Source organism: Phyllostomus hastatus, unplaced genomic scaffold (assembly GCF_019186645.2).
Source record: "Phyllostomus hastatus isolate PE091 unplaced genomic scaffold, TTU_PhHast_1.1 phas_contig_17, whole genome shotgun sequence".
Lineage (NCBI taxonomy): Eukaryota > Metazoa > Chordata > Mammalia > Chiroptera > Phyllostomidae > Phyllostomus > Phyllostomus hastatus.
The window spans coordinates 17,944,849-17,968,905 of NW_025333664.1; the positions used below are offsets into that span (position 1 = coordinate 17,944,849).

At 54.0% G+C, this 24,057-nt stretch overlaps 1 protein-coding gene across 12 annotated transcripts in view; it reads right to left on the reverse strand.

Moving 5' to 3' along the window:
• EPB41L1 (erythrocyte membrane protein band 4.1 like 1) overlaps positions 1-24,057 on the reverse strand; it is a 116,806-nt gene that overhangs the window by 29,674 nt on the left and 63,075 nt on the right. For 7 of the 12 annotated variants that reach the window (XM_045832709.1, XM_045832708.1, XM_045832710.1 and 4 more), the window contains 12 exons: positions 22,943-23,107; positions 20,953-21,057; positions 20,310-20,352; positions 16,855-16,930; positions 14,192-14,410; positions 11,184-11,271; positions 10,457-10,609; positions 9,108-9,205; positions 8,657-8,832; positions 5,577-5,725; positions 4,668-4,703; positions 2,127-2,309 (listed from right to left, as the gene is read on the reverse strand). In XM_045832709.1, coding sequence (XP_045688665.1) covers positions 2,127-2,309; positions 4,668-4,703; positions 5,577-5,725; positions 8,657-8,832; positions 9,108-9,205; positions 10,457-10,609; positions 11,184-11,271; positions 14,192-14,410; positions 16,855-16,930; positions 20,310-20,352; positions 20,953-21,057; positions 22,943-23,107 — 1,491 coding nt within the window. The remainder of the gene's footprint in view (positions 1-2,126; positions 2,310-4,667; positions 4,704-5,576; positions 5,726-8,656; positions 8,833-9,107; positions 9,206-10,456; positions 10,610-11,183; positions 11,272-14,191; positions 14,411-16,854; positions 16,931-20,309; positions 20,353-20,952; positions 21,058-22,942; positions 23,108-24,057) is intronic. The other 5 variants (XM_045832711.1, XM_045832714.1, XM_045832706.1 and 2 more) reach the window with 3 other exon arrangements.

Sequence of the window (24,057 nt, forward strand, 5' to 3'; positions counted from 1 at the left end):
GAAGCTCTGAGAAAACCTGGGTGAAACCCCCTGCAGGACAGCCCTGCAAAGCTCGTACCTGGAGCGGGAGTTCTCACCACCATCAGCAATGGCCTCATGACTGTCCACATCTCCCGGTTTATAAAGTCCATTTATATCCATTATTTTGCCCAACCTTCCCAAACACCCCACCATAAAGAGTGGTAATTTTAGTTCCCTTTAGACAGACTGACTAGCCAGTGAGGCTCAGAGAGGTGAGGTCACTCGCCCAAGGACTCAAATCAGTCCCCAGCAAAGTTTCCTCCCCATCTCCCAGATCTTCGAGGGCCTCTCAATGCTCAAGGTGAGCTCCTCCACCAAACTTCTTTCCAGCAGTGGGCTGCACTTGTTGGGACAGCAGTGAGAAGAGAGGAGGTGGAACAGACTCTGCCCATCTTCTAGCAGTTCCTGCTTCCACCAACAGGTGGAGCACTCCCCCCAAGCCAGGCTGCTCTGAGGCCCGCCCAAAGAATGCTCCAGAGCCCAGTGCTGCAGGGCACATCTCATCCTCCTCAGCTGGAGTCCAACCCTTTCCGAAGTCCCTGCACCCTACCTCACCGGCTTCAGGACTGAGGAGAGGCCACACAGGTCAAGTGTCTCAGAGCAGGAGTGTGGGGCATGTAACTGGATCACTAGACCAGCCCCCACGGCCCAGTTTAGCACCTTCAGGGTCTCGATTGTGTCAAAGATGACCACAGAAGCCCTTGACGGATGCAGAGATGTGCCCTCCTTCCATGGCACCACCCCAAAGACCCCCAAGTCATCCCTCGCTCTGTGAATCGCCAGCCAGGGAGCTACCACAGCAGCCTCACTGCACGAGGCCCTCGGTTACTCGGTCGGCCAAGGCCGAGGGGAGTGCTGAGTCAGTGGAGTGCCCTGCTTATCGGTCATGGCTGCATCACCAACTGTCGAAGCATCAGAGGGCAGCAGGCACGCAGCTGACCCTCTGTCTGGTCTTCCCTTGATTTGGTCTTGCTTTTGGACAGCTGTGATTTAATAGCAAACGCAATGCCTGGGACACAAGAAAACCAGGTTCTGGCTCTTCTTCAATCAACTATGACACTGGAAAAGTTCCTCCCTCCCTGGGCCTCAAGGCCCCATCCGTGAAGGGATGACCTTGAACCAAGCGGGTTCTGAGGACGCCTCCAAAGTCTACCTTCTGAGTGAGAACCGGGACTCTCAAAATGAAACAGTAAGTGTTGAGCATCCGGGTCTCTGTTGGCCTCTCCATGCTTGATCCCATCCGCTCCTCACAACATTCCTGAGAAGCAGATGCTTTATAACCTCTACCTAACAGAGGCTCAGTGAGGCTAAGCCACAAGCCCAGGGTCATCCAGCTAGCAGACAGCTGAGCCAGAGCTCAAACCCAGGAGGCGGGTTGGAGCCCAGTAAGCAGCAGCACTGGGGAGAAAACACTTGAGTATAAACGGGGGCAAACGCTGCCACAACGTCACAGTGCTAACAACGACGAGTTGGGATCATCAGTACAGGAAGTCTCAAGACCCTGTCTTTCCCTTGTTCAGTTGCTTTCCACTCTGACGGGCAGGTCGTGTGCGATCCTTTTCGGAGGCAACAGGAGTAGCTCCGATTTTCCCGGAGGACCTCTTTCCCTCCAGGGGCCTCTGAGCATCCTTCCGGGAGGGAACACTCCTCTATCTGCGCTTTCACAACAGGCATGCAAGGGTCTGGTCACTGGACAGAGCTACCCTGATTCTTAAAGTTTAGTGTGCATGGGAGCCGCCTAGGGCACTTGTTTCAAATGCTGATTCCAGGGCTCTGCCTCCAATATTCACATTCAGGAGGTTTGACAGGAGGCCCCAGAACCTGCTTTTCTGACAAGCACTCCTTCCCCATCATACTCTGGCTGATGGAAGGGGAATACACCAGGTTACTGTGAGTTTTGTGGAGTGGTCCCTGGGATTGTGGATTCCAAGATTTAGTGACTTTGGCTTCCTTAGCTTAACCCGCCACCCTATCCCCATCACCCCCGTATGCAGCAGTGGGGAGGAGCACACAGGTGTGGAGGCTGACAGTGAGGCACTACATAGCAACCTTCCCCACCCCGGTTACCCAAGGCCCCCGTCGAGGGGCTTGGGGGTGAGACCTACCTCACTGGCTTTCTCAGGGGTGCCCTTGGGGGAGGGGGAGGCGGGCGAGGAGGGCAGCCTGCGTTCCCGCTCCCAGTCTCGATCCCGGTGGATCAGTTTGCTGTTGGGTTCCTTCAGGGTCCTCTTGAGCTCGTTGATGCTGGCCTGGTGCTTCAGCAAGACGTCCTCCGGCTTGTCTAAGAACTAGGGGTGGATGGAGAGGACAGCCAGGCATTAGAGGACCAGCTCCATGATGGGGTGCGGGTTGTGGTGAAGATGCTAACAGCCACCACCGCTGTCCCATATCAGCAAGGGGAATCCCATCCATGACCCGGTGTCGCTCTCACAGCACCTCATGAGCCAAGCGGGGCCAGGATGTTAGCCCCAACAGGTGCACAGCGCATTTGAAGTTAAAAAGGGGAGACTTGTGGTCAAGCACCACTTTTTCTTCTCCCCTGTTTGGCTCCTGCCCTTGGAGCCCAACCCAACCAACACCCACAGGTCTGGGCAAGTTCCCTTTGGTGCTATGAGCCCAGTCCTAGGCACAAAGGTGACTTCCCTTCGCTCACAGCCAAGGTAGAGTGAGAACTCGCCAACCCTGTTCACTGGGTGGCTCTGGCCTCCTCCTTGGCCTCCCAGACCCTGGTCCCCACCTCTGACCAAGACTTGAGCCACTGTGCTTAGCAGGATCCCCAGTCTAGGTCCCTCCTGGCCCAAAATATGCTGTTAATTAAGCCCTGTGGGGCCCTTCTAAAGCCAGGGACATCCGGTAAAATGGGCTCTGCTCCCACACCAGGAACCAGGGACCAGAAAAAGATTGTGTTCAGTATTCTCTGCTGACAGCCACTACCTTTCCCAGCTACCCCGGATCTTCCAGATGCCCTGTGGGTACTGACTCCTCAACAGCAGACAGGGTGAGATGCAGCCAGAGAGAGAAACTAGGATGGTGTGGGGTGTTCAGGAGGATTAGGAGAATTACAGACCAGGAAGAAGAGCAGTGAGTCCAAGGCTGGACACAGGAGCTGAGCCAGGTACAGGTGCAGTCCTAGGTGTGTTCCATGTTAAACTGCCAAGTCTGAGCTCTGGCCAGTGCATCGTGGCAGAGCAGTCTGACCCTAGGTCACCTGCAGTGCAGCCCTGGCACAGGAGATGATGGTGACCTGCCAAAGCTGCTTGTCCGCCTGCTTCTGGGGGCAGGGCGGCGGGCTGGTAGTCCAAGGACCCTTGTCTGCAAGGCTGTTGAGGATTCATGTCAACGCAGTTCAGGGCAAGAAATGGACAGTCTCAGCTTATTAGAAAGTCAGTTCGAATGATTCCAGAACCACTTGGAAGCTAAGCTTGTGCTTGGACAAGCTAGACTCTTCCCCCGGGGTTATCTCTGACACCCAGGCATCCACTAGGATTGATTCCGAGGTGACCTCAGAAAGGAAACCAATGCTACTGGGGCTTCTGCTTTGCCTCCAAACACCTGTCTGTCCCTCTGGCATCCTTTTCTGAGCCGAGCGGTGTCAAGACGATGTCTGAGAAATCAAACCTGATGGCATTTGCACAGGGCACAGGTTTGGGCTACAAAGGACCCGAGAGGTGTCCCATGACCCTCTGGCGTGTACCCGCTGCTCTGGCTGTGTGGGCGTGCAGTGCTCCCAAAGGCCAGAGGGGGCAGCGGAAACCTGAGATCCTTGAAGGGCCTGGGGAGGCCTAGTCCAAAAGCCTTAAGTGCAGATGGGGAGCTGGGGCCTGAGGGGTCATCCCCAAGGCCCTCAGTGACATCAGTGACAGACTCAGGGCTAAAACCCAGGCCACCTGACTCCAAGGCCAGGCCCTTCTTACTCCCCAGCCTCTGGCTCTTCCCCTTGGGCCCAAGAATACATCTGCTTCTCTCGCAATGAAAGCTCAGATGAAGAGTTGGAGACAGTGTGAAACGGAAGAAGTAGCTAACGCAGGAGGATAAGGTGAGAGAAGCAACAAGGGGAGAGGAAGAGGAGAGAGGGCAGCAGAAAGGGAGGAGGCTGTCCTGACAGCGGGAGCAGCAGGCCCCGCCCAGAGGGAGGGGCAACAGAATCTGAGAAAATACAGATGTGCTCCGAGGCTCCTCCCTCCCACCCCTCCCACAAGGTTGCCAACAGATACAAAAAGAAGCTTGGGGTGAGGGGACAAGGGACACAGATGAAGAGATGAGTCAAAGAAAGGGTTTGAGGGCGAGATGAGCTCACTGAAAGCACAGAATGGCCTGGAAGGGCTGGGAACACAAGTGGGACAGTCAGCGGGGGTGAGGGGCAGCGAGGGAGATCTGGGGAGGTGGAATGAAGCTGGGTAGAGTGGGGGGTCAGGAGGAAGGGGAAACACTGCTGGGGGTGGAGTCTGAGCGGGATGCTGGAGAGATGACCTTATCCAGGGGGCTGAGGGTGGTTGGGTGGGGGATGGGACGGGGGAATCTGGCGGGGGGAGATGGCTAGGGAGCAGAGGTGAAGCTAAAGCTGAGGTGGCACCAGATGAGCCTGGGATGGACTGTGGGATGGTGACAAATGAGCTGGGTAGGTAGGGACAGGTCCCATGCAGTACCTCCTGCTTGTGTCTCGGCGTGGTTTCCTGCTCCGGCTAGCGGACGTGGGAGGAGGGAAAGGAACCGGCAGGGTCAGTAGAGCCAATGGGTTAGAGACACCGCGACCGACCTGGGCCAGCAGGTAGTCCAGAGTGAGCGCTGTCACCCAGGCAACAGAGGCCAGGGAAGCCGGGTGGGCACCCCACGCGCAGTGAGGGGTCACAGGTGTGGGGTGTGAAGCGGGGAGCTGGCCCAGGGCGGTGAAGAAGGGGCGGGAGGACTAGAGGCAGAGTGAGCAGCCAGTCACGCTCAGCAGATGGAAGTGAGCGGTCCGGGCACTCCTGCTGCGGGCAGTCGGCGTGTGTGCTCAGGGACCTGTGCTCCCAGGGGGGCTGCGTGACGGAAACACACGCCAGCCGTGTGTGCACGCGCCCGCGTGCGTGCCGTTTGACAATCTGGGTGTGTGACCCTCCGGGTGAGGGGTGCACCTCTGTGAGTGAACTCGTGCATGCGAGTCTGAGGCCGTGTGTGCCTGCTTGAGTGTGTGCGTAGTGTGTGGGAAATGGAGGTGGGCCACAGGAGGGGGACACTTGTGAGGACCCGCAGAAACACCCCATCATGCTCTGCAGAAAAAGGGGGCTGTGCAGATTCAAATCGTAGTCAAAAGGGCAAGTTGAGAATGGGCAAGAGGAGGCCAGAGTCCCCTAGGGGACACTGTGTCCCTCCGGGAAAGCAGAACAAAAGGAGGGTGTAGGGTGGGCAGTATGCACCCCACACCTGGGCATGTCCAGGTATTGAACGTGGCCCAATGGCAAGGCCCTGAACACAGCGCACCCCATAGCAAGGGCGTTTGGCCACAGCTGGGGCACCTGAAGGCCAAGCCAAGGCTAAACACAGGATCAGAGGGTGTGAGAAAGCCAGACTCCTACCTTTAGCTCCTTGATCTTGGTGGGGGTCCTGACCTCTCCCTCCTCAGCCTCTGACCGCCGCCCCCCAGACTCGCCATCTTCCTCCCGCTTGTCACCATCAGGTCCTGCGTCGTGGTTCTCACTGACCGAGGCTGGGCGGGAGAACTCTGCTAAAGGGGCAGAAACAGCCAGGCGGCCGTGTGAGACACCTGCCAGGTGCACTTGCTCGACCGTGCTTGGAGTGGGGCAGACACGTCCACACCCCAACACACTGGGGACCAGAAGCCGGTGCCCAGCTGAAGTGAAGTGAGGTGGCCTTCCCCAGGTCACGTGGACTGCCTCCTAGCCCTGGACCCCTCCTGATATCTACAGCACTAGAGCCCAGATTCAAAGCTCAAATCCACCTCTTCTTGGCTGTGTGACCTTGGGTAAGTTCTGCAACCTCTCTGGGCCTCGGTTTTATCATCTATACACAGCACCTACTTTAGACAGCTGCGGGGAGGGGTAGAAACAAATAAGCTAATGTGTGTAAGTATTTAGAAGAGTGGCTGGCACAGAGTGAGCCAATTCAATCAGTGATGGCCCACAAATGTTGATTTTCTTGTGGCGTTTGCGGCAGAATACTAACTTGACCATTATTTAGCAGTACACGGATATCGTGAGAGGTTAATCCAAGGGGACCCCTGCAGTAATAACACCTCTCTCACTTGCTAGCTTTCTAAAGCACTTTCCAGAGCAGGAAAGGAAGAAGTGGAATTACACCCTTTACACCAGGCTCTGGGCACAGCCCAGACTATGCCCATGGACTGCGTCTTGGTAGGAAAAAATGGCTGGGAAACACTGAATTAAAATGACCAGAGCACAGGTCATCCTTGAGACTGGCCTAGATTAAAAAGGAGAGAATTATTCTTTCCAGTCATACATGTTTACTCAGCCCAGTGCCCCGTCATGCACATCATTTCATCTGGGCCGCACAATGCTCTGTGGTGATGGCTAGAATGGAAATTACTATCCTCCTTTCACAGAGGACTACAGGAGGCTCTGAGACCTTTGAGAGAAGCAGGAGAAGAACCCAGGCCTACTGGCTTAGAGTCCAGGCTTCCGGTCCCCTCCTGATGAGCCTCACCAAATGTGGGCCAATTTCTCCTGCCTTGCACAATCTGGGCTTCATTCAGCCCCTGGCCTAGTAATGAAAACTGCAGGGGAGGACAGACAGACAGACAGTGGGGGCCCTCCTTTCCTTCTGCATGCCGCATTTCACCGTGTATAATGTGTAATTTTTTTGCCCAAATTTTTGAGGGAAAAATAAGGGTATGCATCATACATGGGTAGTATGAATTCCACATCTATACAAATGTTTTTAATTCCTTTCTTTGTGCTTATGCATTAAAGTGTAACTCTAGAAAGCAATATTGGTATCCATATGCAAAATAATACCCTGGAATATAATAATCAGTTTTGTTTCTAAATATAAATAAGTAAACAACTGAATCAAACAATTAAAACAAAAGTTTTCCTGCAAATTTGGGCCAAAAACGTGGGTGCACATCATCCGTGGGGGCACATTATACATGGCGATATATGGCAACTCTTAGCTCTCAGCCCTCACCCACTCACGGACAACAAGGGGCTTCCCCAGCCACAAATGGACTCTTGCAAAACTGCATGTCCTTCGAAAATGGCCAGGGGGTCCTGGGACAGGTCTCACCTTCATACTACAGGAAAAACACCAGAATCCCCTGATCACCTGGAAAACTCCTAGGTATCCTTCAAAACCCTCACCATTATCAGCCTCTCTGCAGAGCCCTTTCTGCTCCTCCCAGACAGAATCCATCCCTCTCTCCTCAAGGCTGCTCTGTGTTCTGTGCATGCTTCTCCCACTGCTTGAATCACATGAAATGCTCACAACACTACTGTTCTAGGAGTTCCTCAAAGGAAAGGGCCGTATTTAACATTCAGAAAATGTCTGTAGAGTGGAACTTACTTGCCTAGAGGCCTGCCCCAGTGTGTTCTGGGAGCATTCACTGCTGCCCCACTCAAGGCCCCACTTCCTCCCTACAAACCACCCTCTACAAACTTAAAAGCAAAAATAATGTACTATTGCTACAATAAACAATAATGTATTATTGGCCATTATTATTTTTTACAGGAAGATTATTCTATTTTATTTTCATCAGGGTATCATTTACTAAGGCCCTACTATGTGCCGGGAACTGTTTTGGGTGTTGTAGAGGCACTATCTCAGAACACAGCAAAGCAGACGAGGAAACAGGCACAGGGAGCTGAGCTGCTCGAGGCCTCCCATCCTTTCATCCAGATGTTTGTGGGACACATCCTGTGTCCACAGAGCAGCCGCTGAGTGTCAAGGCTGAGATTCGAACTCAGATCTGCCAAACTCTGGATCTCTCCAGTGTCCCATGTGGCTTCTAACTCTGTCCTACGAACTCCAGTGTGCACACTGGGGGCAGTCCTGGCTGCAGTGCTGCTTTAGTAAGTCTGGGCCAGGGCCTGGGAATCTGAGTGTTTCCCAGAACTCACAGGTGATTGTGATGCAGGTGGTCTACGGGCCTCATTCTGAGGACGCCTTGGTCTGTCTGATACAGGAAATGTAGGGCCAGTTCTGGTTGGTATTGGGGGCGCCTGTCTGCCCAAGAGGAGAACGCCATGTGGTTAGATGTCAATCAGCTCAACGAAACCAAAAGAGTGGGAACAACCCTTCCGCCTCCAGTCAGGGAGGGCATCACCACATCCACATTGCGGCCACAGCGCAGCATTCTCCTGGTATGATGACAGTGTGTGAATCATTAAGCAGCCTGGGCAGGGGGTCCCAAAGACCAAATGGCTAAATCTGGGACCCAAAAGGCTCAGAGAAGTCACAGGAAGTCCAGGAGTGGCTATGTCACATCCCAGCGATAGTGAGGCCATAGGTCGGGGCTGAACCACCGAGCGCCGCCCGGGTGCAGCCGAGCTCTCAGGCCACCAGGCCCGGTGCAAATCAGCCTGTGCTATGTCTACCACCTCCTCTGCTCACTCTGCACCTGGTGTGCCCATCCCCCTCCCTCTGAACACCGCTCTTCCCCCACCTCCAGTTTGGGGCATACCTCCATCAAGGCTGCGGGACATGGTGTACCGTTTGCTGGAGGAACGCTCGAAGAAGGGTGCGGGCCGGTCAATGAGAGCGCTGGCCTGGCGGGTCTGCGCCTGGGTCCTCCCACTATACCGGAACTTGGAGCCCATCACCAGGAAGCCCTTGGGTGGGGGCTCGGGGGACACCAGCCTGCAGTGGAGGGATGGAGGTGCGGAGGGGGGATCACACCTGCATTGCCAGGCCCAAGGCTGGACCACAGCTGACCTTGAATCCCATTGTCCCACCAGCTACAATTCTAAGTGGTCCAGGAGTGGGGAGACTTAGAGAAAGGAGGGGAGGCGGGTCTTTCCCAGGGTCCTTACTAGCTACTCCTGGTCTCCCCTCACAAAACACAGACATCGCCCACACATACACTCGCGGCCTCTGTCACAGCGCCGGTCACCCCGCCCTAGGGTCTGGCTCACCGGAAGAACGTGTGGTGCTCAATGCAGACCTTCCACAGCCTCTTGGCCGACCGGTGGTTTGGGAGCTTAAAGCCAATGGTGCTCTCGAACTGCTCATACTGCAAAACCAAGCGGCAGGGTGGGTAAGAAGGAAGACCTGGGCCCTCTCGCCTCCAGCCCATCCTTTCTGAACCTCTTCTCAGCTTGTGTGACTCTGGCCTGTTCATTCATTTATTCACTCATTTACTCAATAATGTGGACTGAGCCCTCACTCTGTGACAGGTCTTGTGCAAAGCAAGAAACACCATGACAGAAGATTCAGAGAGGAGGGGACTTTGATAATAAACAAGTAAACAAGATGATTTCAGACACGGCTAAGGTCATAAAGGGAAAGAACAGAGGTGTGTGAAGCGACAGAGGAAGCCTGGGTAGGTGCAGGGCTGGGTACTATTGTGCAAATGGTGACCAGGAAATGCCCTCTGAACAGGTGATCTTTGAGTGGAGATCCGAAGGATGGGGAAGGAACCAGCCACCTGAGAAGGTGTGGAAGAGGATTTCAGGTGAGGGAAGATCCAAAGCAAAGGGCTCCTGATGGGGAAGAGCTTGGTTATTCAAGAATTTCAGAGAAGGCCAAAGGGGCCAGGGCACAGAGGGTGTGGGACAGGCAGCAGGGCGGCAGTATGTGGGAAAGGCAGGTGGTCACAGACAGAGTTTGCACTTTAGCTGGAGAGAGCTCTTGAAATATTTAAGCAGGCGTGGGAGCAGGGTGAGTGGGACGCGATATGATGGAAGGGGCTTTTAAGCTCTCTTCTGCAGCTATGAGGTAATGGCCTGGAGTGACCATGGGGGCAGCGAAGCCAGTGAGAAGGACATCGCAGAGATGCAGGTGAGAGACGGTGGCTGTCGGGGGCAGGCGCAGTGCAGAGGAAAGCAGATGGGTTTACATTGATTCTAGAGGCAGAACCAAACGGAACTTTTCATGGGTGAGCTGTGGAGGTTGGATGTATACGTGTGTGTGTGTGTGTGTGTGTGTGTAACTGTGTGTCTATATGTATCTTACTGTGTGTACATACTTGACTATTACATGTAAACAAACAGGGACATGGACACATATTCACTGCTCTATGTGCACTGAATATGTGTGGTTATCTTTATACGTGTGCTCGGGTGAGTGCTCGGGCATGCACTCCTGCAGGCACACACCTAAGGTGTGCGTCTCCAAAAGGAGCCCAGCGGAAGACGGCTCTCTCCACAGCCGGATCCCAGCGCCCCATCCACGCATCCTGAGTCGGGAAATCCAGGCCTGCTGCCAGGTCCCTCTCCAGTCTAGTCGATTTGGGGAGGACGAGGGGTTCCCAAGTCAGGCTCACCTCCCCAGGCCGGATCTTGATGTAGAAGTTACTCCTCTTGTAGGAGATCTTGAGGATCTTGGGCCAGGCGAAGCGGTTGATTCTCAGGCGGTCCCGGTAGATGAGCAGGCCATTGGCGCAGACGCCTAACATAATGTCAATGCCCTCAGAGTCCTGCGCGAGAAGGGACCATGGAGCAGCAGGCCGGCGTCCACGCCCGGGGCAACCTGCCGCTGACCCCCGAGTCCCTCCCTGAGCTCTGTTCATAAACGAGCCCTAAGAAGCCGGTGGACTTCGAGCCCCCACGCTGGAGCTCCCAAGCGATTCCTCACACAACCATTCAGCCATTCCCGCTCATTTTGTCATTCACACGCCCACTTCTTGTTGAGTCACGTGCTCTGCTCATCGCTTATTCACCCAGCAAACAGCCCGTGGTGCATCTGTGGTGCCAGGCCATGCGCTCACATGCTCGGGAAACAGAAGTAAATGAAGGCCTCGGCTTCCCCTCACGCTGCCCCCTATCTAGGGACGGCACAAACAGGTCCCAGAATAAATACAACACAAGGAGGAAATGACGATGGGCGTGGGAGAATAAAGGGCTATGGAACTTCGGGGAATGAGAAATGAGAGCAGAAAAGGCTTTAGGTTGCCAGGGACACAGGCCTGGCACACCAAGCCCTCCATAGGAACATGGTAGTTCTCTGGGGACATCCCAGGATGCTAGGGGGACCCTGGGACCCAGCGGTACCTTGGCATGGTGCAGGTCTACTCCGTACATGGAAAGCTTCTTGGCATTCTCTAGGAAGTGGATTTCTGCTTCTCCAGGGGTCATGCCCCTAAGGGAAAGAAAATGATCACAGGTGGCCATGGGGAAGGCCCAGGCCTGGGTCCTGCTGCCGGAAGGTGACCACAGTCAGACCCTGTGACTCTGGAAGGGAGATGTTCTGGAGCAGGTGTAGGGCTAGGCCTCCCGGCCTCTGCTCTCAGTGCAGGACAGTGTACCCCCAGATTCCTCTCCGGCCTGCCCAACCCGTCTCCTGCCAAAGCTCAAGTCCAATCTTGCTTCCTCCAGGAAGCATTCAAGGGCTGGGCTGGGACTCAGGATTTTTGGCTCATTCTGCCACTGAGTTCAATGTGAGCCATAAATTCTGCTTTTCTGTGACTATGAAGCCATCGTGAAGACTTTGTCCATTATAAATTATGGGCCCACCCAGGGGCCCCTAAATTACTACCCACATAAGATATTTATCTTAGAATATGATATGAGAAACCACATAACCTCTCCTGAGGAACAGGTGCCCAATCTCCTTTCTGGAAAGAAGAGTTATGTAACCGAAGTTCCTCCTTTGCTTTGACTTCCAGAACACCACACATCTTACACTTAGTCCCAGCGAACACTTAATAAGGACTACATGCAGTTACTGTTCCAATCACTTTACATGTCTGAACTTACTAAATCCTCAAAGCAATTCTATGAAGTAGGTATTATCATTATTCCCATTGTACGTGCAAGGAAGCTGTGGCACAAAGAGGTTGAATAGCTTGCCTAAGGACACAGCTATTAAGTAGCAAAGTCAGACCCTGGCTGGTGTGGCTCAGTGATTGAGCGCAGGCTGTAAACCAAAGGGTCGCAGGTTCGATTCCCAGTCAGGGCACATGTCTGGGTTGCGGGCTAGGTCCCCAGTGGGGACTACATGAGAGGCAACCACACCTTGATGTTTCTCTTCCTCTCTTTCTCCCTCCCTCCCCTTCTCTAAAAATAAATAAATAAAATCTTAAACAAAAAAGTGAGGATTTGAATCCAGAGTTTGTGTTCCCAACCACTACTCTTACATCCGTCTCTTTTCCTCTGGGCCTCAGTCTCCTCTGCTCTGTCCACCTTGGTGACCCACTCTGTGGGATCTGGACACTAGATGTCAATGTGTTCTAAGTCAAAAGAGCTGTAATGAGACGCTGTTAGCATTTCTCCAGCCCAGAGCAACCTGAGCTGTTTTCTCGGAATCACAGACACACCTCTAAGACATTGCAGGTTCACTTCCAGGCCACCAGAATGTTACAATAAAGTGAGTCACACAAACTTTTCAGTTTCCCAGTGCATGTAAAGGTGATGTTTACATTACACTGTAGTCTATTAAGTATGCAATAGTATTATGTACATGAAATGGATATACTTAATTTAAAAATACTGTATAGTTAAAAACAATGCTAACTGTTATCTGAGCCTTCAGCAACTCATAATCCTTTTGCTGGGGGAGGGTCTCACCTTCAACTTATTGAAAATGCTGTATCTGTGAAGTGTAATAAAACGAGGTATGCCTTGCAAATCCCTCACACATCCTACTACCTATGACAGGAATGACAAAGGGATGGCAGGCAGGCCATCCTAGTCCTGGGCCAGGCAGACGCTGCTAACTAGTTGCATGGTTTCAGCATCCCACTCAGCACAATACAACAACGGCCATTGCTAACCAACTGGAGCTGGTGTGCAGGTCTTGGAAAGACACATTTGCCACCCAGATGCCACATTCTGGGTCACACCCCACCAGGCTTTCCTCCCCACATCTGGCCCTGGGCATCCGCTCCTGGTGCAGCCCCCAGGACACAACGCTCCTCATTCCCTCCATCCTTATTAGCAATGAGATAACACCACCACACACCACACCTTACAGCTCATAATGCACTTTCCCGTTGTTTCCCACGTTGGGTTTCCATAACAACCCTGGCCTTGGAGCCCAAAACACTTCCAGCTTGAAAGGACCTTAGAGACCATTCAGTTTCAGAGGTTCCCTGCCAGGGGACTGGTACCACCCTCATAGTGGGCATTTGGAAATGGGGGAGGGGCATTTGGGTCGCTACGGTAACTGAGGAGGTGATAGGAGCATTTAATGGCTGGGACCCAGGGATACCACACATCCTCCAGAATGAATTCTCTTCCTTCAAATACCACTAGTTGAGAAACTGATAATCTAAGTCTGTACAAATACAGGTAAAAAATGAGGCTGGTTTGCCCTGGCTGGTGTGGCTCAGTGGACTGAGCACTGGACTGAGAACCAAAGGGTCGCAGGTTCAATTCCTAGTCTAGGGCACATGCCTGGGTTTCGGGTCAGGTCCCCAGTAGAGGGCGCACAAGAGACAACCACACATTGATGTTTCTCCTCCTCTTTCTCCTCCCTTCCCCCTCTCTAAAAATAAATAAATAAAAATCTTTAAAAAATGAGGCTGACAGGTTAAATAGCCAGCTAATCATTGAGCTTCTGCAACAAAGTGCTTTTTGTTTCTGCACAATCAGCTACTGCATGTGGTGATTTAGCCGAACAACTGTCCATGGCAAGTTTTACTAGCGTCCATACGAAACAGATGAGGAAACTAAAGCAGAGGAAAGTAAAATGACAAGGCTGAGACCCCCTTGTTAGAAAGGGGCCAAGCCAGAAGGCCCAGGCAGTAGGCTTTACAGCACAGAACTTTATGCCACAGTCGAGACATCAGGCCACACAATGGTCATTATCTCCAGGTGGCAGGTGAAGAGACTGATTCTCAGAAGCCAAGGATGCAGAACTGTCACACTCACAGAGGAGCTTAGAACCTGAGTTCCCGAGAGGTCATTTAAGGTCACACTGCTAGTTGCTATCATTCCCATCTGATGAGATGATTCGAGGTGAAGGATCTGCACCTCGAATGAGCAGCAGAGCCAGGTGGGGTCCTTCTGGCACTGCCTCTGGGGGCCTGGCAGGGACGGTTCCAGGGAGGCCCTCTCACCTGTACGTCTTGTGCAGCTCCATGATCCTCTCCTCCAGCTCTCGGGTCTGGTTCGGGGCGAAGCGGAGCTCGCTGACGTAGTTGCCCACATGCTCCTCGGCGTCGTAGTCGCCCAGCTCGGCCTGCACGGCGTAGGAGCCCAGCAGGGCATGCGTGACGAAGGAGCAGGGCAGCCGGCCCGTGATGATGTCCGCCCGCAGCTGCAGGCACAGGTAGTATCTGGAGACAGGGGAGAGTGGGCATGGGCACGGGGCCCCTCCCTCCCGAGTTGCCCCCCCACCCCAGCACGGCTGCCCCCTGCCCCATCAGAACCAAGCTGACCACCCTCAGCCCAGCAGAAAAGGAAGATACTGGCATTCCGTGCTTTGGTAATCTGGGTGTGTTTTGCACCATTTCATATGACTTGAAGCATTTTTTGTTCACATCTAAGTTTGAAGGATTTTTTCTAGTGTGGGAACATTTTCAATTTCTAACTCATTTTCAAGCTAACTAGGACTACTTTGACCGCTTTCATAAAATGTCATGTACTTTTGTTTATACAATGAACGTATGCTGATGGTGGAAAAATGTAAACTTCAGAGATGACTCTAGATGTCCTCTTGATGTCCTTTCTCAGAATCCCCTCCACTGGAGGTCCCCCCGCCATCGTGCTGCTCCAGACCTTTCCCCTCTGTGGATGTGTAGGCCTGCACGTGGCTTGGAATCACGCGTGTTTCTCATGCGTACATGGTATCAAAGCCTGCATCTGACTCTCCAGCTTACTTTTGCAGACGCAACCATGCACCGCAGAGCTCTTCCCAGGTCAGCACACGGGACGTGCCCTCACTCACTTTGTCTTTGGCACAGTGTGCCCACAGCCCAGATGGACCCGGATGGACCCGGGCGCCAGTGTTTTCTCAACACTTTTTATTTTGCCTCTAGTGCTAAGTGAATTGTCTAAAAATAAGTTGGTTTAAAAGAAACATTTCCAACCACTAGGCCATGATTTTTTATAACTTTTATGCACACTTGGATGATTTTACAATGTTTAGGACCATTTAAAACCATTTTTTATTGCTTTTTTGGTTATTGTGTATTTTAAAAAAATGTTTCAGTCCATTCCCTGCCAGCAATGCCTACTTGCCCATTGTGCCATGTGTCACCATTTTTTCAGTTGCCTGTTTCTTTTTGTTTTAAGTGGCTTTTATTTAACATAATTTTTACTGCCCGTGATGTTCTTTTGCAGTCTGGTCAGAAGCTCTGGCAGGAAGCATGTGCAGCCTCAGTGTGTGCTCAGGGCCAAGGCTCAGAATCAGTGGCCGCCCAAACATTGCAGGCACCAAATGTGGACAGATGAGCATTTTGTTCAAGTCTAAGACTTCAGAAATCAGCACCAAGCACTCTGATTGATATTTCATTTCAATCAATTTGTCACTTTGACCGGTTTATTCTGGGCCTGGATATTTTCTACTAAATCACCCCATCCCCTGGGGTCATCCATGCTGGACAAGGCGAACTTCCCTCCTGGGGTCCCTGGAAGCTGGGGCCTGGCACAAAGAGAAGCAGCAGAGGGCAAGGCCACAGGGGTGGGGGCTGAGCTGGTCTGAAGCTCTCGGTCCTCCCAGGAATGGATGCAGAATCTTGGCTGCAAGCTGGGCCTCAGGGCTAATGAGGCCAAGGCCTCCAGCCAGATCTATTCCAGGGACAAATGTCTTATCTCCCAAGGCCAAAGGCAGCACCTTGACCTTGGCCCATTGCCTGGCAAACAGGCAGCCAACATTATTAGGGAGGGACTCAATGGCAGGGACGGGATGGCTCAACAGCCCTCCCCTGCTGTAGGAATAACACCAAGTCCATGTCTCACCGTTGGTGGGTGGGCAGGGCCCAGCACACGGAGGACACAGCCTGGGACATCATGAAGTGAGACTATCTCTTTGGAATGAGCTTTGATAAAGAGAAGGGTCTCTCACTGTTCTGGTTTCCAGAGTCAGGATGAGCCCCATAGAAGCTCTCACCCAGAAGGATGCTTTGCACCCCCTTTCAATCTTCAAGCCGAGTTCTCTACTGGCCCCGAGGCACAACGAGACTGCACGTACAATCCGTGCGCACCCAGCGGCTGGGCTGGCCTCCGTGGGGGGTGGCTTGCACGCTTCATTTGACCCCCACACGCCAGATGTGCACAGAGAACAGCACCCAGGACCAATTCCCACGTGCAGACACATCTGCACTCTGCTCCCTCCTAATCCCCAAAGTCGAGAACTCGTGGTCCACCCAGCCCACCAGATCTGCAGATGTATGTGGCTGGTCCTACCCAGGGATGCCCACACTGTGTTTTTTTTTAATTTAAATTAGTTTACAATGTTTAAAAATTGTGGTTTTCACTCTCAAATTGGGCCCTATTCCCACAAGGCCGTGATTGCCCAAGCTGAACAGCAACTGTCTTAGATGGCCTCTGTCCCCTTGGGTTCACATTGGTCCCCACTGCTCCCTGTGACACCTCCCCTCTGAAGTCAAGGGTCACCTGCCATTGACCATTGTGTTTGCATCAGTTTCTCTAGCACTGAATCAGCTTCCGTGGTGGCCAGGGTCTGCCTGGCCTCAGGAGTGTCTGAGTTTGCTGCTGCCGTCACACACCACCCCGTTTCCACAGCCCACACACCTGCCCCTCCCTCCACTGCTCTCACCTTGTGATGTCTTCTGTCAGCTGGGCAGGGTCAGGGGGGTAGAACTTGACTGTGAAGGCAAAATTCCAGGGGCTGCCTGTGAGAAGAAGATGCAGCAGAGATCAGAGAGGCCCCATGGCCCCAGCGGGTGGCCCAGACGAACCATCCTATCAGCAACGTTCAAAGTCTTCTCATGTCTATAATCGCTGGACCATCCAATCAGGGGGTCTGGCACATTCCCACCTGACAGATGAGAAGACTGAGTCCCGGGTTAAGAGACTCGTGAACTAGCAGCAGGAAGGAAGGTAGAAAGAAAGGACACCAGCGGTGCACGCCGGGCGCACCATTATTTTACAAACATCGCTTTGCTAAATCTCTATGAATAAATCCTCCGATTACCCTCATTCTGCAGATGAGGCCAGCCCAGAGTTGCCCAGCTGGGAAGCGGGGTGCCGGGCTCCAGACCGAGGCCCCCGGCTGCAGCGCTCGTGCCCCTCCCTCTCAGCAAAGTATGTGCCGCGGGACATTGATGGGCAGGAGGCTGGGAAGTACCACGTTAAACAGGTTTTCTAAGTTTAGACTTCTCAGAGCCCTCACTCTGCCATCACAAACTGTACCTCTCTAAAGGAGGCAAGCTTTCAAGTTCCCAAAACTCATTTGACCTGCTGTATCCATTTTTCATAAGGCAGATTAATGTTCCCTGAAACACACTTTGGAAAACTCTGCCCTATCTCGCTTTAACTCTATCTCAGATGACAGAATTGGATTATAAACAAGACCTAAAAGGCAAATTTGATGGGCTGAAAGTAACAAAGGACATTTCACAGGAATAAATGTTAACCTCCACATTTAGATATGAAAAATTAATGGTACATCTATAGAAGGCAGGGAGAAATAGAGGCCGAGGTCTGAGCTGGAAACTAGCTCTGTGAGCCAAGAGGAGGGATGACCTCGTAGGGTGGGAGAGGTTGGTGGTGGGGGAGGGAGACGGGGGAGGACACAGTGGGGGCGTTGGTGAAAGTTCACAGTCCCGAATGACGGACAGACCACCTCTGGGACATTGCGGGCGCCATGCTCTGGAAAGACCCCTGACAGTAAGGAAGTGAGGCCCATCCGGGACAGGAGAAGAGTCACGAAGGGCTGGAGGCCACAGTGTCACTACAGCCCATGTCCCTGTGGTCATCACCATCTTTGCCATACAGCTGTCATGGCTCCAACCCTTACTAAGCGTTGGTCACTTATTTTGCTGAAATTACGGGCACATACAGGAATTTAATCTTCATTCTGATCCTGAGGTTGACTTTCGTTTCTATACATGAAGATTTTGAGAGATTAAGTCACTCTCCCAGGGTCACTCAGCTAGACAGGGGTCTAACCTTGTGTCATCCGACCCCAGAACCCAGGCTCCGGACCACAGCTGAGTCCCTGGAGAAGGAAGCCTCAAGGGGAAACAATCCCTGTCTCAGAAATGATAATAACAACAACAACAACAACAACAACAACAACTAATACATATCGGATGCTACTGGTGCAGGTACCATTTTAGGTGTTGTGTACCTAATACCTCATTCAATCCTCACAACAACACTGAAAGTAGGCACTCTCATTATTTCCACTTTACAGATGAGGAAGCTGAGACACAAAACAATTCATGTAAGAAGTAGTGATGGAGTCAGAAATCAAATCCAGGCAGTTTAGCCTCATTCTCCCTCCTTTTAACCATGACACCACTGCCTCAGAGAAGCCCTAGTATCTGCTAGGTACTGTCCACACATGTGTCATTTAACTGTCATCCCCACCATGTGAGGCAGGAACTACGAAGCCACTTGCCAAGGGGAAGCAGGAGCCCAGAGGGGTGGAAGCATTGTCCCCAGTGCCCTTGGAGGTGGCCACAGAGATTCGGGAGGAAATAGACCCAACTCTGGGAAGAGAACTTGTGCCACCTTCCAAAAGTGGAGCTGGGGGAGCTGTCTCAGAGAAAGAAAAGGGGTAAAAAATTGCTCCATGGGGGCTCCAGAGCACAGAACTGGAATGAATGGGTGGAAGTGACAGGGGTAGGGACAGAGACTGTGGCTCTACATGAGGCGGGAGCATTGCTCATAGGTGACAGGAGGGCATGGACTCCCTGCCCTGGGGAGGGAGCTGAGACTCCACCACTGTCAGCTGCTTCTCTTTTCTGAGCTTTGGGTCCTTCCCTAACACTGCACGCTATGCACTCTGATCCTTCCCGGCAGGAGGGCCAGCCCTCCCAGCCAGGCTGGGGCTCCTGGGGATAGCCTGAAGCTCACGCCTAGGACCCTGATGGCTCCAGAAGAGCGTGCTCTGTCTGTGTGCCTCCCTCTTTGTCTCCAACTGACAGGAGCCAAAGGGAAGAATTCCTCAAGCCCCCTCCCACAGAGTCAGCTGGTATCCCTGGGCCCAGATGCCTGCTGTCATGGCAACAGGCTCCTGCTAGAGCCTTCTAGTCCAGGGACCAGAGAGAGAGTCCAAGCAATGGGGAGGGTTGTTTAGGCTCCAGGTCTCAGCCCACTGCACAGCCCCTGGCCTAGGCTACCTACCTTCCCCTTTCTCCATTTGAAGGCTTCCCGACCCCTCCCAACATAAAGCACAGGTTGTCGGCCTGCTCATCTGTTGAAAACGAGTGCAGGATGGTGTCAGAAAGCCAGGGCTCAAGACCTGACTCAGCTGATCGCTTGCCCTGTGACCTTGGGTAAAGAACAGCCTCTCTCTGGGCTGCAGTGATCGCCTGTTAAACACAGGAGACGTCCGAGATCAGGGATGGGGCTGGCTCTCTCCCGACACATAAACCCTGTCCGTGGACAGCGGCCCAGGGTGTGTGTGGGCAGGGATTCCAAGCTGACCCCTGCAGCCTTCACCGGCCCTGGACAGTTTCCAGGCCGTCAGCTCGCCCCCTTGTCCCAGATGACCCCACAGGTCCCTTCTAGTGCTAACGTCCTGGAGGTGTCGCCGATCCCTGTGCTAACTTGCTGTGTGGCTCAGGATCAGCGATTTTCAACCAGTGCGCCGTAAGAATCTTTGAAACATGCAATGCCTGACTATGTAGTCATGAGCATTGACCTCTTTTCCCTTAGACTGTCAAATAAAATGACAACAGCCAACGCAACAATAACCGTCTGGTGTGAATGAATCAATATTATACCAATGTTTTTGTCAGGTTGGCAAAACATATTTGTGTTTTGGTGCGCAGAATTTTAGTAGTTTGCTTGTGCCCTGAGATGAAAGAGGGCGAACATCGCTGCTCTGGACGGTCAGTTCCCTTGTCCGGGCCTCAGGTTCCCCAGCTATAAACTCTACACGCCAATGCCTTGCCTTCCCCAAGGCCTTCCACGGGGAGCAAATGAACTCAATGCGCTTCACGGAGGGGGGTCAGAGCGGCACCACCCGGCCTCGTGGCCCAGAGCCCCTGTCCGCCCTTCCTCTATGTTCCCAGCTCCCAGCCACCGCGGGCTACTCACTCCGGATCTGCTTCTTGATTTCCTTGGACGGGTCCAGCCAGTTCTGCAAAAGAAGATAGAGTTCTTTAGAGGGAAGATAAAGAAGAAGACCAGGTAGGTGTAGCGAGGAGACACACCCTGCAGTGGCCCCACTGACAGCCCTGGCAGGGGACACCCTTCCCTGGCTGAGCTTTCTGGGCTCATGTCCCTGGGACTAGGAGGTGAGGGAACGATGCCTGGATTCCCCATAGGGCCTGGGACTCCAGGCCCCGAGGCTGGAGTCGCCTCAAGGCAGGGCAGTGAACAGGTAACACAGCTTCGGTGGGACTGGCGGGAAGGAGGAAACCAGGGGACACACAGAATGGAGCTCCCAAGGGGTGGGGGAACTGCTTTGGTTCCTCCGGGAGGTCATGGTTGGCTCTCCAGATATTCATCTGGGGTGACATTCAGGTCGCCCAGAAAAGACTGGGGGGTGGAGTGGACGCAGAGGACCGAGGACAAGGTAGGACTGGCTGAACCTTGGGGACACGCAAACAGAAGGTGACTAGTGACAAGCTGAGGACCAGTGGAAGCCACGGGCTGCCACCAGACCCCGGGGCCCTGAGGGCAGGAGTCTCCCCCCCAGCAGGCCGCCCCTGCCCGCCTGGGCCCCCGACCCAGGCACCTTCTGGCTGTCGGCGTCACAGAAGGTCAGGCCAAAGTAGTCTTTCTCCAGCAGGTTGAGGTGCTCACAGACCAGGTCGAACAGCACCTGGCCCCGGCCGTGTTTCTGAAGAAGAGAACGGAGTTCTGTGAGGCCGGAACACACTAGTCGGGGAGGCCCAGGGGGAGACCCCCGGCTCCACTAGGACAACTCGAAAGCCCCCGAGAGCCTCCCCATGTCTGGAGAGATGTCAGCACTCCCTATCCACCCGGCTCTGACCCTGACGCCTGGGTCATCGGCTGCCTTCTTCCGAGCCCTGCTGGGGTCCTCCTAGACCTTGGGCTTGCTTGGGGCTGGGGACGGAGCCTCCCAGGGCTGATTTCTCCTTCCTTTACAGCGATTAAGAGAAGGAGACTAACTTGGATGCAAAGAACAGGTGGTGAAAGTCGAAGTGCGTGGACAGAGGGGCAGGAGCCCGCCCGGGACTCAGGGTCTCGGTGTGGCTCCCCCTCCCTCGCCCTCCCCCTCACACTGAGTGTGAGTGAAACCCAGGGCGGCCCAGCCTGGCATGCACCCCCTCACCCGGGCAGTGAGTGAGGTTCTATAGGGGCTCATGGGGCCTAAATCAGCCTCAGCTTGAAGCAGCCCTGCGAGAGCCCCCTTTCTGCCCCACCCCCACACCCCCAGGCTCAGCGCCTCTCTGAACACCATCTGGGCCTGAGGAGTCACGCACAAGGCCAAATCCCAGAACCTGGCTGGGTAGCCCAAGCCCACAGGGGTGAGGGTGAGCACCGATAAACGGATCGCAGGGCCTGGGGAGTGGCAAGCAGTCACTACTCAGAGAGTCAGGGGCCTCCAGAGAGAGGGTGAGATCCCTGCAGGGTCTGGCTAGGTCGTGGGGGCTGAGACCAGGCCTGACTATGGCCAGCGGCTTCGGGAAGCAAAGAGCTTCCTGCGCCTGGAGAACCCCCCCAGAGAAAGGGGGCCTGGCCTCGGCCAAATGCCCTGTGCCCTCCCGGGGCGGCCTGAGACAGCCTCCTGGGCCGGTGTGGGCAAGAGAGACAAGAGGGAAGATATTGTTTCATTGTGCCCAGAAATAGGCACGGTGTCTACTCTGAAACCCTTCAATAGAAAAAATAAATATATTTAAAAAATAAATAAAAACCCAACCCTGCAAATAAGAGGGACCCAGCTCCCCAGGGCTCAGGAGTCAGCCAACTCCACTGAGGACAAGGGGAAGACGGGGAGGTGGCCCCTGTAACTCTCGGCAGAAAGGCCGCCTCTGGACGCTTCCGTGCACACGCGGAGAGCCAGGAGCGGTGCCAGGACTAGGGAAGAACCCGAGGGGCCGGGTGAGAGTTCAGAACTCGGGCAGGAGTCTGAGCCTATACAGGAAAAGAGAGATGCTGAATGTGGGGCCAGGAGGGCCGGCCCCAGAGAGGAGGCATCTGCCCCGCCACCAAGTGTGGGGCAGGACCATGCCATCGAGTTTCTACACGGCCACCCCCATGCCTGGGGGACACCCTTAGCGTGGAACCCTCAAATGGCCAGTTTATCCTGGAGACTAGGGGTGGTGCCCCGGCCAGGGCGGTTCATGAGGGCGGACCCTCTCTCCATCCAATAAACACATGGAAATGATTCTCACTGAAACATCAGTGCCTGCTGGGTTGCACCAAGGAGCCCGGTGCCCAGGCCTTCTGGGCTGCAGACCAGCCCCGAGACGGTGGCTCCTTGCCAAAGTATGGCCACTCTGAGAAACCTTTGCCTGGTGCCAGTCTGGTGCCCTGTCTAATTCTCTCCTCAATCAAAACAGCCCTCCCAGGCCTTGGTGCCACCATCTGCACAAAGGAGGGCTGGCGAGGTCATCTCCCCGGGATGCCGCGGTCGGTCCAGGGCTCCACAGAGAATGGACACCCTCTGGCTCGGCCCAGGCTGAGTACACACAGAAGCCTGCCCTGGCCCTGAGGCCAGCTGGCCGGGGATGGGGCATGTGGCGCTGGGCGCTCCCTACCTCCACCTCACACTCATACTCAGAGGCGTCGAGCAGAGTGACTCGGCAGAGGGCACTCTTGTACTTCTTGGCAATCTTCTGGGGCGACTTCTGGGCCTTGCTGGGCGTGGTCCTCTCTGACAGGCCGTCGGCCTCCCCGTTGTCCTTCTCCTCCATGTCTAGGCTCTGCAGGTCCAAGCGGGGCGAGAGCTGGGTTAGTGGGCTTGGAACCAGCACCTTTCATCCCAATGAGATGCAATAAGGAGGCAGCTGGGGCTAAGAAGAGCCCCCAAATGAGAGCCGAGGCTGTCCGAGGCCCCCAGGGTGCCCAGGGTCAGTGGTGGGTATGTGCAGGAGGAGAGCCAGAGCTTCCATGAGCTCAGGGTGGCTCACGTGAGGGGTCCGCAGCTTTCCCACAGGCTCCTGCTGCTAGGGGCAGCCTCTGTGGGCAAGAGCACCCCACAAAACCAAACCCGGTGGCCAGAGCTGTTGTGTCTCCCGAGGACAGTGCATGAGTTATCAGGGGGCCTGGTCTCCTCCTCCTTGTCTGTCGCTGGGTCTAACGTGAGGCTGGGGACTTGTGCAGTGATTTAATGGAGGGGGGAGGTCTGAGCCCTGTCTTCTAGTCCTAGCTGTACCACCAACACCCTCAGTGACCTTGGCCAAGTCCCTGCCCCACCTGGGCCTGTCATGAGTTAAGGAAGGTATGAATTCAACAGCTAGGTGGCTCCTCAAGTCCCCTGCGGCTTCAGGGTGATATATTGTGCCCTGGGGCAACATGGGGCTTGCCCGGCCAGAACGGACAGGCAGGGAAATTAAGGTTGAAAGAATATGGGTTTTTGAAATCAGGTCTGGATTCGACATCTGCCTCTGTCACTTTATAGCAATGTGACTTTGGGTAACTCCCTTCATCCTGCTGAGCCTCAGCTGCCCTGAGTGTAAAATGGGGAGATTAATAGCTACTCTCTTAGGTTTGGGAGAATTAAACATAAAAGCAAAAACAATGCCTCTGGCGCTGTGCTCAGCATGTAGTGGGTCAGTAATAAACCCTCGTTTCCTCCTCTCCTCTCCCCTAAGGGCTTGCCCCAGAGAAGGCGCTGGGCAGGAGGAGGGATGCCCACCTCTCGGGCACACAC